The sequence below is a fragment of the Vipera berus genome (assembly GCF_964194415.1).
Source record: "Vipera berus genome assembly, chromosome: 2".
Classification (NCBI taxonomy): Eukaryota; Metazoa; Chordata; class Lepidosauria; order Squamata; family Viperidae; genus Vipera; species Vipera berus.
Genome location: NC_138203.1, coordinates 283122580 through 283139350, shown reverse-complemented (window position 1 = coordinate 283139350; position 16771 = coordinate 283122580). Strand labels below are relative to the sequence as shown.

Here is a 16771-nt window from a genome sequence, read left to right as displayed (position 1 = left end):
GCATGTGCGGGGGAACCTTTACCTTACGCTGGTCTGACAGCCACGGATAGGAAAGTATTACAGAGGGTGGTGAGTACAGCACAAGACATTGTGGGCTGTCCCCTGACACCACTGGATGACATCGCCAGGGCTCGTTGCCTTGGAAGAGTGAGGAAAATTCTCAGGGATGACTCACACCCTGGACGGTATCTCTTTACTCTCCTACCATTGGGTAGGAGATATAGGAGTATAGCCAGCCGCACCAACAGGCTGAAAAACAGCTGTTAGGCTTTTGAATGAGAAATAACTTTTGTGAACTTTTGTGAATTTTATGCAGAATTGTCTTGGGAGGCTGGTGTGTGGTGTAGTTGGTTCAAATGGTGTAGTAAGATGGAGGGTTTGTTGTCACTGTGTGTTGAGGGGTGGGAGCGCAAAGGGAGGCTCAGCTAATCTCAGTGTACACATAGTTGTACTTTGACAATAAAGGTTCATTTCATTATATCAAGGTTAATTTAGCATCTTGGGGGAAGACCAGTAGAAGCCACAAAAAAGTGCTGTATGGCAATCATGGGATGGGATCAAAGGCTGGCTTTAAAACCTCAGTCTGATGGGGATGCTCCAAGCCTCTTCTGCTTCCCCCACTCTATCTCTGGGCTACCTGAAGGATATCACCCCCCCTCACCTTCCCTTAAGCTCTCAGAGCAGTTAGGGTATTATGATGTCACAGCTCCATAAGTAAGTTTTTTCCATGACTTGCACATTGTACTAATCCACAATATTTTAACAGAGACATCTTAACTAGAAATTGGACACATCTCTATAGTTGTTACTGTAACTTATTAATAATGCATAAAATATATAAGACATTTAATAATAATAGAGTTGGACGGGACCTTGGAGGTCTTCTAGTCTAACCCCCTGCTCAGGCAGGAAACCCTATACCAATCTCTTCTTAAAAATTTCCAGTGTTGGAGCATTCACAGCTTCTGGAGGCAAGTTGTTCCACCGATGAATTGTTCTCACTTTCAGGAAATTTCTCCTAGGTTGCTTCTCTCCTTGATGAGTTTCCATCCGTTTGCTTCTTATCCTGCTTTGGAGAATAGCTTGACTCCCTCTTCTTTGTGGCAACCCGGGGATATTGGATCCCTGCTATCATGTCACCCCTAGTCCTTCTCTTTGTTACACTAGACATACCCAATTCCAGCAAGTGTTCTTTATATATTTTAGCCTCCGGTCCCCTGGTCATCTTTGTTGCTCTTCTCTGCACTCTTTCTATGGTCTCAACATCTTTTTTATAACGTGGCGACCCAAACTGATTGCAATATTTCAAGTGCAGCCTTGCCAAGGCTTTATAAAGTGGTATTAACACTTTATGTGATCTTGATTCTATCCCTCTGTTAATGCAGCCTAGATCTGTATTGGCTTTTTTGATGCAGAATCCTCTGGTAATTGAAGGCTTCTGTTATCTGTCTGTATTTCACCATTTATATATTGAGGTTTGTCTTTCATATTTTTAATACCTTTATTTGTATGAACATTATTTTCCTTTTTTTTCCTCTGAAGATACAATTGGAATGGAGCAATAAACGGAACAAAACATTTAGGTCTTGAGGATTACGTGTCAAAAATTCAGGGGCCAAAGAAATAAGCACCAGGAAGTAATGCAAGAGAATATTTGTAGCTCAGGGTTGAGCCTTGGTGGAGCAGTGGGCTAATGCCTCCTTAAGTAACACCAGCTGCCTGCAATTAGTGCAGGTTCAAGTCCCACCAGGCTCAAGGTTGACTCAGCCTTCCATCCTTCCGAGGTAGGTAAAATGAGGACCCAGATTGTTGGGGGCAATTAAGCTGACTTTGTAATAATGCCGCTTGGGGGGGTGTATGAAAGCCCTAATAAGCAGGCATATACATAGAATGAAGGCTACTGCTAAGCTTGTAAGCCGCTCTCAGTCTTCGGAGAAGGGCGGGATATAAATGGAATTAAAATAAAAAATAAATAAAATAAAATAAATGAAGGGGTCCTTAGTGCTCTTTGAACTTGGTTGTTTTCTTGCAGACATTTCATTACCAAACTAGGTGACATCATCAGGGCAGTTTTTGCAATGAAACGTCTGCAAGAAAACAGCCAAGCTCAGAGAGCGCCAAGGATCCTGCAGACCAGGAACTGCTCGATGCAACTATAGGCTAAAAAGCATTTCTGATTTTCCCTACTCTGGGCCAAATTCACAGAGCAATATTCCCATAGATCAGGGGTGTCAAACTCAATTTCATTGAGGGCCGCATCAGCATTGCGGTTGCCCTCAAGGGGCTGGGTGGGTATGGCCAGGGTGGGTGTGGCTAGAGTGCATATGGCCTACTGGGTGGGCATGGCCAGCTCTACATCGTTCGCATCAAGGGTGCCTATGGGGGCCTGGGCAGGAGTGGGACAGATCTGAGGGTCTCTGGCAGAAGGAGGATCTCTGGGCCAGGGCCAAGGCGGGGGGAGGGCGTTCTCTCACTGTTTCCAGGATGGCTTCGCGGGCCACATGAAACCACTTCGTGGGCCGGATCCGGCCCCCGGGCCTTGTGTTTGACATGTCTGCCATAGATGATTTTGTTTCATTAGCCCCTTTTCTGAGTATCTCTTACCAACTTTAGATCATTCAGTCTGAACATTCCTGAGACCATCAGTGCAATTCCATGCTATTTTGACAGCATTCCTATTTTGCGGCTCTTTCTTCCTCTTTCAAATATTCCATTTAATCCAGAGGCCTCTCACCTGGGCAACTTTAAGGCTTGTGGACTTCAACTCCCAGAATTCCTCAGCCAGCATGTGCTGGCTGGGGAATTCTGGGAGTTGAAGTCCACAAGCCTTAAAAGTTGCAGACCCCTGATTTAACAGATTTTCTTTGCAAATTCTATTCCAGTAATGGTCCTGAAAGTTTGCCGGCTGTCTAGACATTCCTCCACCCTCCCCCACGGAAAAAAAATTCTTCTGGAAAATAAGAGTGAAATCCTTTCTGAATCTCTTCCTACACTCGGCATTTGTACGGTTCTCCCATTCTTTAGGTCCGATAAGGCTACTCTTCCAACTGAACATTATTCCACAGATTACATATGTCTACTGTTTTCCCACAAATGTCCCCCCCTTTTTTTTGAGAAGAAAACCTTTTAAGATAAAGCTCCCAGGTTATGATTTTTCTTTTTTGTGGGTCTGCTCATGTTGAGAAAGGTGATTTTTCTGGCTGAAGCTTTTTTCACAGGCTGTGCATTTGTACGGCTTCTCGCCCGTGTGAATCCTTTTGTGCTTGATAAGGTTCGCGTTCTGAGTGAAGCCCTTTCCGCAGTCCAAACATTTGTAAGGTTTTTCTCCCGTGTGAATCCGTTTATGACGAATAAAGTCACTGTCCTTACGGAAGCTCTTTCCGCACTCTGGGCAGTTATATGGTTTTTCCCCCGTATGTATTCTTATATGGATTTTCAGATTTGAACATCTGCTGAACGCCTTTCCGCACTTCAAGCATATATACGGTTTCTCCCCGGTATGGGTTTGTTGGTGATATCGCAGGACAAAGTTGTAAGAAAATCTCTTTCCGCACTCTGTGCATTGATAAGGCTTCTCTCCGGTGTGTTTTCTTTTGTGAGATGTAAGACAACTTCTTTTATGAAAGCCCTTTCCGCACTCTAGACATTTGTAGGGTTTCTCCCCCGTGTGAATCTTTTTATGGCAGCTGAAATCGCTGCTACAACTGAAACTCTTCCCACATTCCGTGCACTTGTATGGTTTCTCCCCCGTGTGAATCCTTTTATGTTGCAAGAGTTTATAGTTCTGACTGAAGCTTTTCCCACACTCCAAGCACTTGTAAGGTTTCTCGCCTGTGTGGATGGCTTTGTGTTGGAAAAGAGTGCTGTTCTGACTGAAGCCTTTGCCACATTCCGAGCACCGGTAGGGCCTTTCCCCCGTGTGAATTGTTTTGTGTTGCAAAAGGCTACTCTTCAGATGGAAGTTTTTTCCACACTCCGGACACTGGTACGGTTTCTCTCCTGTGTGAATTCTTCTGTGTTTCGCGAGGTGACCGTTTCGCCTGAAGCTCTTCCCACACTCCGCACACCGAAACGGTTTTTCTCCCGTGTGGATCTTTTTGTGGTAATCTAGGACACCGAGGTCCTGGAAGCTCTTCCCGCACTCGGTACATATGTACGGTTTCTCCTCCATGTGGCTTCTTTCGTGCTTCACAAGAGTGGAACGTCCGCCGAACTTCTTTCCACACTGCAAGCACGTATAGGGTTTCTCCCCCGTGTGGGTTCGGCGATGTCGCGTAAGGTGACCACTCTGATTGAATCGTCTCCCACACAGCAGGCATATATATGGCTTCTCCCCGGTGTGGATCCTTTTATGGGTGACAAGGTTAGTTCTCTCAGCGAAAGTCTTCCCACAGTCCAGACATTGATAGGGTTTCTCCCCCGTGTGGATCCTTTCATGTATGGTAAGGTTACCTCTCTGAGCAAACGACTTTCCACACCGAAGACATTTATAGGGTTTCTCCTTTGGAGGAATTTTTGGAGGTAAAATAAGTAACTGTTTCTTACTGAAATCCATTCGACGCTCAGATGGTTTCCCCTCTGGTTGGGAAATGATATGCCTGCTAAAACTGAAATTTCCCCCACAATTTATAAATGCACAGGGTGTCTCTTGGGAGTATGATGGGCAACGTAAAGCAAGGTAGGAGGTAGAGCTGATACTTTGCCCATCCTCTTGATATTCATATTGTTTCTCTTCAGTCTCGGTTGTAGAATATTCAGTGAAATATTTGTCTCCTGTGCCACATATGAGATATTTCCCCTCTTCTTCTCGATGGTGAACTTCCTGGGTTGGGGGATAAAGGACTTCATTGGATCCAGGAGATTCCTCCTCTTCACTCACTTTACGGCTTTTCTTAATCCCTTGTGAAGGTTCTGGATTAACAAGCGTCTCTTCTTCAGACTTGATCATTGGCTCTTTGTAGTTCTCATGCTCTAGCCCATAAGCTGCTTTGAAGAAAATGAGAAATAAAAGTTAACCATTTCAGTACGTGACAGAAAAATAGTGCACCTCTCACAGGTAATCCTTGACTTATGAGTGTAATTGAGCCTGGAATTAATATCATAGCTTTGGGTGGTCATTAAGCGGATCCCTGTGTGAATATGCCAGATAGTATGATGTGTTTTGCAGCATTTCTTTAAACAATTGTTAAGCAAATCTGTTTGCTCCTATGGGCATTTATGGCCAAGAATCAGAAATAAACACCTGAAACCAGCAGAAAATACAGTCTGTTATAGTCATGTGACTGTGGGATGCTGCAAATGGCTGTAAACACAATCATGTGAGTGCACCTTGGGGGTGGGCGGCCATTGGAACTTCCAAAACAGGCCACAATTAGCTCTTGGAAGGTCCATTGTAATCTCAAATGGTCACTAAGCAACCAGTCAGCTAAACAAGACTTTTATTTCTGCTTATCCAAGATTCTGCTGGCTTCATAATGCCCAGAGCAGGGGTAGGCAATCTTGGCTCTTTTATGACTCGTGGACTTCAACTCCCAGAATTCCTGAGCTGGCTCAATCAATCACTCATGCGCTAGTCATCTCTTGGTTGGATTATTGCAATGTGTAATACATTGGGCTACCTCTGAAGGTTATTCAGAAAATACAGCTGGTGGAGAATACAGTTACGTTCACAGTTCTCGGGTCCCTAAGGTGGCACATATGGCACCACTGTTGTGTGAGCTGCATTGCTAATCCTTTTGCCTCTGGATCCAGTTCAATATGTTGGTTATGGTAAGAAGCTTGCTGTTTTGAGTTCCTATTGTCTAATTCATATTATTGCTTTAGAAATGAAAGCAGGGTTGGTATCTTCTCAATCTTTAAAATATTAATCCTTTTTTCCCCTTTTCTATTCGTTTACCTCTATTCATTATATTTTAGTTTTCAATTCGTTTGAGAATCTCATGCACTAAATCCTTCTCACTTGCTTTTATATATATTCACCTCTTAACCTTCATAGTGTCCCCCCTTGTTGTAAGTGATTCTTTTTTCATTTATGATCAATTTAACCATCTAAAATTAGAATCGGAAATGTGATTTGGAAAGAAAATATATTGAGGCGATTTCCGCTCGCTTCAAATTGATTAATCCTTTGTAGCAGGACTACACGCTTCTGTAATAGCTTTTTTGTTCCCTATGACATCCGTCTGGTAAACTTGCAAGATTCGTTTTTCTCACCATGCACATGTATGCATACCCCGAACTAGACTGTGTTGTTTCTCTGTGTCATGTATGTGGGCATAGGCATAATTCTGTATTTATTCTTGTCATATTTATGGAGTGTATATTTGAGGTGGCGATCCTTTGAGAGCTGTATGCAGTGAAACTTCATTTTAATCTATGCCGATTAGTGTACATTCAAAGTGACAATAAAGTTACTAGTCTATTCTATTTTTGGTCCATCCCTACACCTTTAATTCCTCTGCCTTTTGGCAAAGTTACTTTACTAGGCTGCCTTTTCCCTCAGTTCTTGCCCCTTTGTAGAATTTCAGCCAATTATAAATGGCAGTAGTTAGCTTCAGCAGTGGGAATTTAAGAATTTGGGAGAATGAAACTGAAAGGAAAGAATTAGGGAAGAAGAATTTTCAAGATTGGTAGAAGAGTGATAGCGATATGTCAAAAGAGAAAATTGAAACAAAGAATATATACCGATTAAACAAAGCTCTAAACATCGTAAGAATTCTGAGAAGCTAAACTGCAAATGTGTATGATATCAACTGAGAAATGTTAACATATGAGTTTGCTTTGCTTGGGCAGTGGCTGCATGACTTTTTAATGTGCTAACTGGATGAAGTGAACCTTATATTCTTGAAATCATTTCAGGATTCCAGATAGCATCTTCTTTAACAGTAGCCTCTGGACCAGGGACCTTCAAACTTGGCCCTTTTATGACTTACGGACTTCAAATCCCAGAATTCCTCAGCCAACCAAGTACGCTGGCTGAGGAATTCTGGGAGTTGAAGTCCACAAGTCATAAAAAGGGCCACGTTTGAAGACCCCTGCTCCAGACCTACCTTGGGCTAAAGCACTGAGGGAAAACAATGTAACCTGTTCTCAGCTTTACATGGGAGTTTACAAATGATTTACTCAAGAGTCAAACCAGGGCCCTTTGGCTAAACATGCCAGTTTGAGAACTGCCACTGGTTTTAAGCAACCTAGGAATTGGGCGCTTGTTAAGGAACAGATGTCAGAGACATTCAGGGCAGTATCCCCCTCCCCTGAAGCTGTTTAGATTATTTGCCCTCAAATCAAACCAGACATCTTCACTTAAAGAATATCCTCAAACACTTAGATGAAGAGATCCTATCCAACATCTACAGTATCAACTTCTCCATTATATTCATTTTGGTCTTAGAAATGTCCTAGAATGTTCTCCTCTTTACTTGAAGGTGCTTCCAATGGAGGAGAATATTTGTAGCTCAGGGTTGAAATGAGGGGTCCGGGTGCTCTCTGAGCACTTAAGACAACAAGAGACATTCCACAATTAACTGAATATCAGAGCAAAACAGGTCCTTACCCAGAGCGGCCACATTCCTAGAATTCTCCAGCATGACTTCCCCGTGTAAGGCTCGCTGACTGGGATCCAGCAACGCCCACTCTTCCTCCGTAAAATACACAGCCACCTCCTCAAAGGATACCAAACCCTGAAAGTCAAAGGGTATGTTTGTCAGCAGAAGTCCCAGAAAGTCTCCTTCTAGATTTCCAATACCAATCCAATTCCAATCACTTAAATATGAGCCAGCAGTGTGCTGCAGCTGCCAAAAAAGCCAACACAGGGCTAGGCTGCATTAACAGAGGGATAGAATCAAGATCAAGTGAAGTACTAATACCACTTTACAATGCTTTGGTAAGGCCACACCTGGAATACTGCATCCAGTTTTGGTCACCACGATGTAAAAAAGATGTCGAGACTCTAGAAAGAGTACAGAGAAGAGCAACAAAGATGATTGGGGGACTGGAGGCTAAAACATATAGGGAACGGTTGCTGGAATTGGGTATGTGTAGTTAAACGAAGAAAAGAGTGAGGGGTGATATGATAGCAGTTTTCCAATATCTCAGGGGCTGCCCCAAAGAAGAGGCAGTCAAGCTATTCTCCAAAGCACCTGAAAGCAGGACAAGAAGCAACGGATGGAAAATAGTCAAGGAGAGAAGCAACCTAGAACTAAGGAGAAACTTCCTGACACTTAGAACAACTAACCAGTGGAACAACCTGCCTCCAGAAGTGGTAAATGCTCCAACACTGGAGGTTTTTAAGAAGAGACTGGACAGCCATTTGTCTGAAATGGTATAGGGTTTCCTGCCTTAGCAGGGGGTTGGACTAGATGACCTCCAAGGTCCCTTCCAACTTATTATTATTATTATTATTATTATTATTATTATTATTATTATTATTATTATTATTATTATTATTATTATTATTATTTATTACCCCCCCAAAGGTGAGTTTTCCAAGAGAGAAAACATGCTCCTTTTCTCACGCGACGTACTACCTGGTTTTAGATTAGATTTAGATTCACTTTGGAAGCATTCACAAGTGCACCAAACATGCATGTTGAAGTAACAACATAACCATCCTGGAGAGACTTTCTTTAGATCAAAATGGAGCCCTAAATGATATGAGGAGGTGCTCCCGCCCCCCTCGTTCCACGTGCCTGGTTGGCGTTAATTCCTGGCACAATTCATCACAGAGAAAGAGGCCTAGGCACCTGTGTTTTTATCTCCTTTTGCATGAAAACTGCCGTTTCCTTTCCTAAATCCCTCCACTTGTAGCTGCTTCCTCGATGCGGTAATCCGAAGCTGATATATCTGATTCATAATCTGATTAGAATTTAATGGTAATGCTCACGTTGTTGTTTTTTGCAATAATTTAACATTGGATTATTCTTATGGGTTATGCCTACTAAATGTGTTTATAAATTAAACGAAGGAGCCGATCCCTCTTCTTGCACATCCCTAAGTTGAGAAGGCACAGTGCAGAATCGCTCATTGATATGGAGGGTCTCTAAACGTGAGGTATAAATATAACAAAAAATAAAATAACACTCATCTTAAGATAAAATACTGTAGCAACCTGTTGCATTCGTAAGAACCTTAAATGCTCAACGGATTCCATAAATGAATTCAATCTCTCAAAATGTTACCTGTAAACAAACAACCTAAAACATATAGCGAACGGTTGCTGGAATTGGGTATGTGTGGTTTAATGAAGAGAAGGGTGACAGGTGACATGATAGCAGTGTTCCGATATGTCAGGGGCTGCCACAAAGAAGAGGGAGTCAAGCTATTCTCCAAAGCACCTGAAAGCAGGACAAGAAGCAACGGATGGAAACTAGTCAAGGAGAGAAGCAACCTAGAACTAAGGAGAAACTTCCTGACAGTTAGAACAATTAACCAGTGGAACAACCTTCCTCCAGAGGTGGTGAATGCTCCAACACTGGAAGTTTTTAAGAAGAGACTGGACAGCCATTTGCCTGAAATGGTATAGGGTTTCCTGCCTTAGCAGGGGGTTGGACTAGATGACCTCCACGGTCCCATCCAAATTATTATTATTATTAAAACCTGAAAGCAGGACCAGGCAAATGGATCCTGATATCAACAGTTGACATTCTCATCACGATCTGCATTCAGTCCCATGAAAAACCAGATCCTCAAACGTTTCCCAGCTCTGATGAAATTCCCCTACCTGGGCTGTCGCTGATCTACCACAAAGTGGATTTTGCTCCTCCTCAGACAGGCTTCCCCATGGCTGCTGCATACATGGAGTGGAGAGAACTTCTCTCACCTCAGGCGTTTCCAAGGCCACCAGCTTCAAGGGCTCCTGCATCTGAAATAACAGCCAGGATGACAGAAGAAGCAAAAGTTAAAAACCACGGAATGTCAGAACCAGGGGATTCTTCTCTGCCTCCAAAGCTGGACCCTTTTATGTCCCCTGGTGGAGACGCAAGTTGCCTTGGGATTCCTTGGGATTCTCGTCTACGATTCTCAGTCATCCAGGTCACGGTGGGGGAGTATGAACAGATCTCCAGAAAACCACTGCAGACTACGGGGAACCATTTGCGCTTCAGTTTGAGACACAAGACAACAGAAACTCATCTCTAACAGCCTGCAGCTTTCTTCAACAGTGACAGGACCCACAGGGCGGAAAAAAACATCCTCCAGCCAAGGAGTCTCCACACACATTTGCACTATGACCCTGAGGAAACAGGTAAACCTCCAAACGGCATCAACCGCTCTCTAAAAGAATGCAAATGACCAGCTGTCTGCAAGGAGTCCCATTCCCCAGTCAGAGCTGAGGAAGCTTCTTGGATGAGAAGCGAAACCTCTTCAAAGAACAAACAAGGAAGTCCAGTTGCCTCCTGAAAAAGCGCCTTTGGGATTCTCCACCTGTAGAATACTCTGAATGGGGAAATCCCACTCTGGGACCAAAAGGGGAGGGAAACCAAAGTCTCTTCTACTGTCACGACCTGCATTTGTGTCTCCAAAGCTGGACTGTGTTATAACCATAGTTGGAAATTCCCTCCTGATTCCCTCCTCCATCCTATGGAATAACCTGGGTGGGGAACCAGAAGTCTGGGACCGAAAGGGGAGGGGAAAATCAAGGTCTGTCCTCTATTGATGCACTGGAGCAGGGCGAGGCAAAACGGCCCTTCATCCCAGGAGGGGATCCTTCCAGAAAGATAAGGCAGTTAAAGCAAACCATGTCCCCAGGGGATCCTTCCTCCCAGGAGGAGATCCTCCCTCCCAGGAGGAGATCCTTCCAGAAAGATAAGGCAGTTAAAGGAAAACATGTCCCCAGGGGATCCTTCCTCCCAGGAGGAGATCCTCCCTCCCAGGAGGAGATCCTTCCAGAAAGATAAGGCAGTTAAAGGAAAACATGTCCCCAGGAGATCCTTCCTCCTAGGAGGAGATCCTCCCTCCCAGGAGGAGATCCTTCCAGAAAGATAAGGCAGTTAAAGGAAAACATGTCCCCAGGGGATCCTTCCTCCCAGGAGCAAATCCTCTTGGAAGAACAAGGCAATTAAAGGAAACCATGTCCCCAGGGGATCCTTCCTCCCAGGAGGAGATCCTCCCTCCCAGGAGGAGATCCTTCCAGAAAGATAAGGCACTTAAAGGAAAACATGTCCCCAGGGGATCCTTCATCCCAGAGGGGATCCTGGAGGAAGGACATGGCAGTTAAAGGAAACCATGCCCCCAGGGGATCCTTCCTCCCAGAAGGAGATCCTCCAGGAAGAACAAAGCAGTTAAAGGAAACCATGCCCCCAGGGGATCCTTCCAACCCAGGAGATCCTCCCGGAAGGATGTTAAAGCAAACCATGTCCCCAGGGGATCCTTCCTCCCAGGAGGGGATCCTCCAGGAAGAACAAGGCAGTTAAAGGAAACCATGCCCCCAGGGGATCCTCCCAGAAGGAGAAGGCAGTTAATGGAAACCAGATCCCTTTGGGATCCTTCCTCCCGGAAGGAGAAGGCAGTTAAAGGAAACCAGATCCCCTTGGGAGCCTTCGTCCCAGGAGGAGATCCTCCACACCCCTCCCGCTTCACCTGCCGCCGCCTCCGCTCCTCCCGGGTCCGGCTGAGCAAGAAGCAGCCCTCCACCGGGGTCCCCGCCTGGGCGCCGCTTTCCCCCCGCCACTCCCGCAGCCAGCCCGCCATCTCCGGGGGCTTCCTTCCTGGCGGCGGCTCCTCCGCCTGGGTCGGCTTCCCTTCTTCTCCCCGGCCGCCTCTGGCCAGGAGCCTCTCCGGTCGCCCCCCCCCTCCCTCCCTCCCCGGGAAAAGGGCGGGGGGGGAGAGAGGAGGAAAAGCCTTCCCGGAAGGTGGGCTCTCTTCTCCTTCCGGTTTCGATCTGGGGAGGGGGGAGCGAAGCTGCCGTTCGCCCCCTCGGACTACGGGCGAGCGAGCGCTTCTTCCTAGACGAGCGTCAACGCTCAGTCTCTCCCCCCCCCTCCACTCCTCCCTCTTTTAAATGTCTTCGGCGGCCGCCACCATTACGCACGCGCACACACACAGACACAGACAGAGAGCGCGCGCGCGCGCGCGCCTTCTGGCGCCTTTCCTGCACAAGGCCACGGTTGTCAAAGCTCCCTCGCGCATGCTCATTCCCGCTCTGAAGGGAGGAAGCTTTTTTTGTTCGGTTTTTTTTTGATTCCTGCAGTTTGGGGGAGAAAGGTGCATCTCCAGCGGTCTCGGGAGGGGATCCGGGGAGGTCCAAGGAGGGAGATTTATTTATTTATTTATTTGATTTATTTTATTAAATTTTTATGCCGCCCTATTCCCGAAGGACTCAGGGCGGTTTACAAGGGCAGCATAAAATACAATATCAAAAATAGTATAAATTAAAATAGATTAAATTACTTAAGCCCCAACAATGTTGTCAGGCAGGGCTTTTTTTTTTCTCCTCATAGAACGCTCAGAATGGAGTTCCGGCACCTTTTTTGGATGGAACCTTGTAGGGTAGGCAAGGTGGGTTGTATGACATGTGTGAGTTCCGGCACCTTTTTCTTTTACAAAAAAAGCACTGCTTGAGTGGCTGTCTAATTCCGTCCTCCTTTGGCACAGGTATAATAATAATAATAATTTAATAATAATAATAATAAAATAATAATAATAATAAATAATAATAATAAATAATAATAATAATAATAATAATAATAATAATAATAATAATAATAAGGCTTTGATTTTCCCTCCCCTTTCAGTGCCAGAGTGGGATTATCCTCCTCCAGATTATTCCATAAAACGGAGAAATGGGAATCCCAAGGGAATTTGCATCTCCGACTATGGACCCCTTTTAATTGCTTTGGTTTGCTTCCATTTTCAGTCCCAGAGTGGTGTTTCCACCCCACGCCTCCAGATTATTCTATAGGATGGCGAAGGTAATCCAGAGGGAATTTGCATCTCCAACTATGGATATAACACAGTCCAGCTTTGGAGACACAATAGAAGAGGCAGGGCTTTTTTTCTCATAGAACGTTCAGAACGGAGTTCCGGCACCTTTTTTGGATGGAACCTTGTAGGATAGGTAAGGCGGGTTGTATGACGTGTGAGTTCCGGCACCCTTTTTTTTTTTTACAAAAAAGCACTGATAATAATAACAATAATAATGACAATACCAATAATAATAATAATTTTTATTTTTATTTTATTTTAATTCCATTTATATCCCGCCCTTCTCCGAAGTCTCAGGGCGGCTTACAAGCTTAGCAGTAGCCTTCATTCTATGTATATGCCTGCTTATTAGGGCTTTGACACACACCCCAAGCGGCATTATTACAAAGTCAGCTTAATTGCCCCCAACAATCTGGGTCCTCATTTTACCTACCTCGGAAGGATGGAAGGCTGAGTCAACCTTGAGCCTGGTGGGATGCGAACCTGCACTGATTGCAGGCAGCTGGTGTTACTTAAGGAGGCATTAGCCCACTGCTCCACCAAGGCTCATTTATCAGTAAATTTTTAGCTTATACTTATCTTAATTACTTTTACATTCAATCTTTATAGACAATCAATGTCCTGTTATTGGTGTCTTTGGTGGTCTCTGAGCTTGCTTGTAGTTTTGCCGACATTTCATTACCCAAACTAGGTAACATCATCAGTGCCAGGACTCGCACCAATGATGGTACTTGGTTGGGGTAATGAACTGTCTGCCAGAAAGCAAGCAAGGTCAGAGAGCACCAAGGACCCCTCAGGTCAACCCTGAGCTACAAATATTCTCCCTTATTAATATGATTTATGACCCTTTTTTCACAGTCACGACCGCTGCAGTATCCCCATGATCATGTGATTAAAATTCAGATGCTTGGCAACCGATTCATATTTATGACGGTTGCAGTGTCCCGGGGTCGTGTGATCCCCTTTGGCAACCTGACAAGCAAAGTCAACAGGGATGCCCGATTCACTTCACAACCGTGTTACTACAGTAACCTAAGAGCTTTGCAGTGATTCACTTAACAGCTGCGACAAGAAAGATCATAAAATGGGGCAAAGCTCAACAAATGTCTCGCTTAACAACAGAAATGTGGGGCTCTATTGTGGTGGTAAGTTGAGGACTACCTGTATTCTTAAGCCGTGACGGGCTCCCTTATTGGAAGTTTGGAATCCAAGATTGGACAAGAATTTGTCTGGCTTGCCTGAGGATTCCTGTCCTGTGGTGGGATCCCACTAGAAAATCTCCCAGGCCATTATTAGCCTTAGGAGTCCATGTTAGTGATGGGCTACTTCTTTGGATTTCCTTCTCCACATGTGGAATATCTTCAGTTTCTTCTCATCTTACAACTGGTCACTGGTTAGCAACTTTTGAAATTATGATGGACGTCCCCAGGGGTACCGATACTCCTGTTACAACAGCCATGCATACCCCAGATGATCACATGTCAGGTGCTCGGCAGCTGGCCCACATTTATTGCTGTTTGCAGTGTGCCGCAGTCATGTGACCACATTTTTGCCAAAAAACACCCCCCCCCCAACTTCCAGTTTTCAGCAAAACAGAACAGAACACTGTACAATAAAATGGAATGGAACGGAACGGAATGGAATGGAATGGAACAGAACAGGATAGAATGGAATGGAATAGAACAGATCACAATACAATACAACATAATAAAATGGGATGGAACGGAATGGAACTGGACATGGAATGGAATAGAATGGAACAGAAGAGGACAGAATGGAAAGGAACAGAACACAATACAATAAAATGGAACAGAATGGAACAGGATAGAATGGAATGAAATAGAACAGAACACAATACAATAAAATGGAACGGAATGGAACAGAACAGAACAGGATAGAATGGAATGGAATAGAACAGAACACAATACAATACAATAAAATGGAACGGAATGGAACAGGATAGAATGGAATGAAATAGAACAGAACACAATACAATAAAATGGAAAGGAATGGAACAGAACAGGATAGAATGGAATGGAATAGAACAGAACACAATACAATAAAATGGAACGGAATGGAACAGGATAGAATGGAATGAAATAGAACAGAACACAATACAATAAAATGGAACGGAATGGAACAGGATAGAATGGAATGGAATAGAACAGAACACAATACAATAAAATGGAACGGAATGGAACAGAACAGGATAGAATGGAATGGAAGAGAACAGAATAGTTGGAAAGGACCTTGGAGGTCTTCTAGTCCAGCCCCCATCGTAAAGCATTGGTTCACTTAATGAGCACTGGGGGAAAAACAGGTACAAACAGGTGAGTCACAGAATGACCTGCTTGGCCACTGTAATGGCCAAGCTCCTATTAGAGTCATAAGTTGAGAACTACTGTACCTCTATGCCCCACAAAGAAATCTCCAAACTGAATAGCACTCAATGGGAAAAGGGGCCTGTTGCACCTTCCAAGTTGGCCCTTTTTCAAAAGATCATTCTCTTGTACTCGGTCCCAAACTGTTCCCATCTTAGTCCTAAAAGGGCCTCAAAACAATCATTAAATTGAAGTTTAATTTAGTGTCTGGGGTGGGGTGGGGGGGCAACCACTAGAAGCCACAGGAGGTGCTGTTTGGCAGTCATGGCATCGAAAGCTGGTTTTAAAAGCTCAGGCTGATAGGGATGCCCACAAAGTTAGAGCCTCCTCTGCCTTCCCACTGTATCTCTGGGCCATTCAAAGGGGTATCTGCAGCCCACTTTCCCTTAGGCCAGCATGGCTCAGCTTGGAAACCTCTCCCTTTCCCTTTCCCCTCAGCGTGGCCGGCTCAGGAATTCTGGGAGTTGGAAGTCCACGAGTCACAAAAGAGCCAAGGTGGCCTACCCCTGCCTTAAGCTCTCCCAACTGTCAGGATTACATACCGTATTTTCCGGCGTATAAGACGACCCCCTACTTTTAATAAGTTTTTCAAGTTTTTTTGTCTTATACGCCGGAAAATACTTACATGCCCTGCCCTCCCTGTCCGTCGCAGAGGAGGCGAAGGCCCGACTGGCCCCGCCAGCCCTCCCGCTGCTCCCGCGCTTCTGCCGGCCCCCAAGGCGCAGCGTTTCCCGGGCGGCAGGCAGCGCCAGAGGGCAGCCGCCACCCCGCCACGGCCGGCGCCCCTCCTGCTTCCCCCCCCCAGGTCTTGAACTTCTCCCATTCGGCGCAGGGCGGGGCAGCTCCGCCCGCAGCCTCTTTTTCATGTGCCGCTTCCCTCTCACCGTCGGCCGAGGCGCGCTCAGCCCGGGCTCCCGGTCCCTCTTCCCGGCCGGCTTCCCGCCCTGCCCCTCATGGAGCTGGACTGGGCATGCAGCCTCTCGGTGTGGCTGCTTTTCCTGGGCAGCCTGGCGATGCGGCTGCTGCTGCTGCGCATGGGGCTGCTGACCGTCCTGCAGGCGCTGGGCCGTCCTGCTGCTGCCCCTCAGCGCCGCGCTCACGGCGGCTGCCTGCTGGCTCGTCTCGGCCAGCACCGCCGGGCGGAAGCGCAGCATCGGACGGGAGCAGGACTTCCCTGCCGGCTCCCTTCCGACGCTCTTCCCTCCCTTTAAAACGATCAAAAAAGATAAAAGAACAACAACAGCAGAAGTCTATGGAACTTTCACAACGTACTTACAGCCAAGTAGTGGGAGGTGGGAAAAGATTTGGGTGAGGAATGTAAAATTTAAACAAGTTTGAAATCTAAGAGAGAATTTTTACAAAATGTTTTATAGATGGCATTTAGATTTTAAAAAGCTAAGTATGTATCTGAATCATTAGCCTAAATGTTGGAGGTGCGGTGATGAAGACGTAATATATTTTCATATATGGTG

At 45.4% G+C, this 16771-nt stretch overlaps 1 protein-coding gene across 2 annotated transcripts; it reads right to left on the bottom strand.

The window, feature by feature from the left end:
* Positions 1–1537: 1537 nt before the first annotated feature.
* On the bottom strand, positions 1538–11986 carry LOC308661168 (uncharacterized protein). 2 transcript variants are annotated; one of them, XM_081315998.1, is made up of 4 exons: positions 11575–11986; positions 9719–9859; positions 7553–7679; positions 1538–4986 (listed from the first exon to the last, which is right to left on the bottom strand). In XM_081315998.1, exons 1-4 carry the CDS (start codon positions 11683–11685, stop codon positions 3146–3148), a joined length of 2220 nt encoding a protein of 739 aa, XP_081172124.1. In that variant the 5' UTR covers positions 11686–11986; the 3' UTR covers positions 1538–3145. The 2 variants fall into 2 exon arrangements, with proteins under 2 accessions (XP_081172124.1, XP_081172125.1); XM_081315999.1 differs by having other exon boundaries at positions 1538–4983.
* Between the last annotated feature and the right edge of the window lie 4785 nt (positions 11987–16771).

Excerpts from the sequence above, each read along its gene's own strand:
- LOC308661168 (XM_081315998.1), bottom strand. The coding sequence starts at position 11,685 with ATGGCGGGCTGGCTGCGGGAGTGGCGGGGGGAAAGCGGCGCCCAGGCG. Across the intron at positions 7,680-9,718 it reads GTAGATCAGCGACAGCCCAG|GGTTTGGTATCCTTTGAGGA; the intron begins GTAGGGGAATTT and ends TTTGACTTTCAG. Across the intron at positions 4,987-7,552 it reads TAGGAATGTGGCCGCTCTGG|CAGCTTATGGGCTAGAGCAT; the intron begins GTAAGGACCTGT and ends TTTTCTTCAAAG.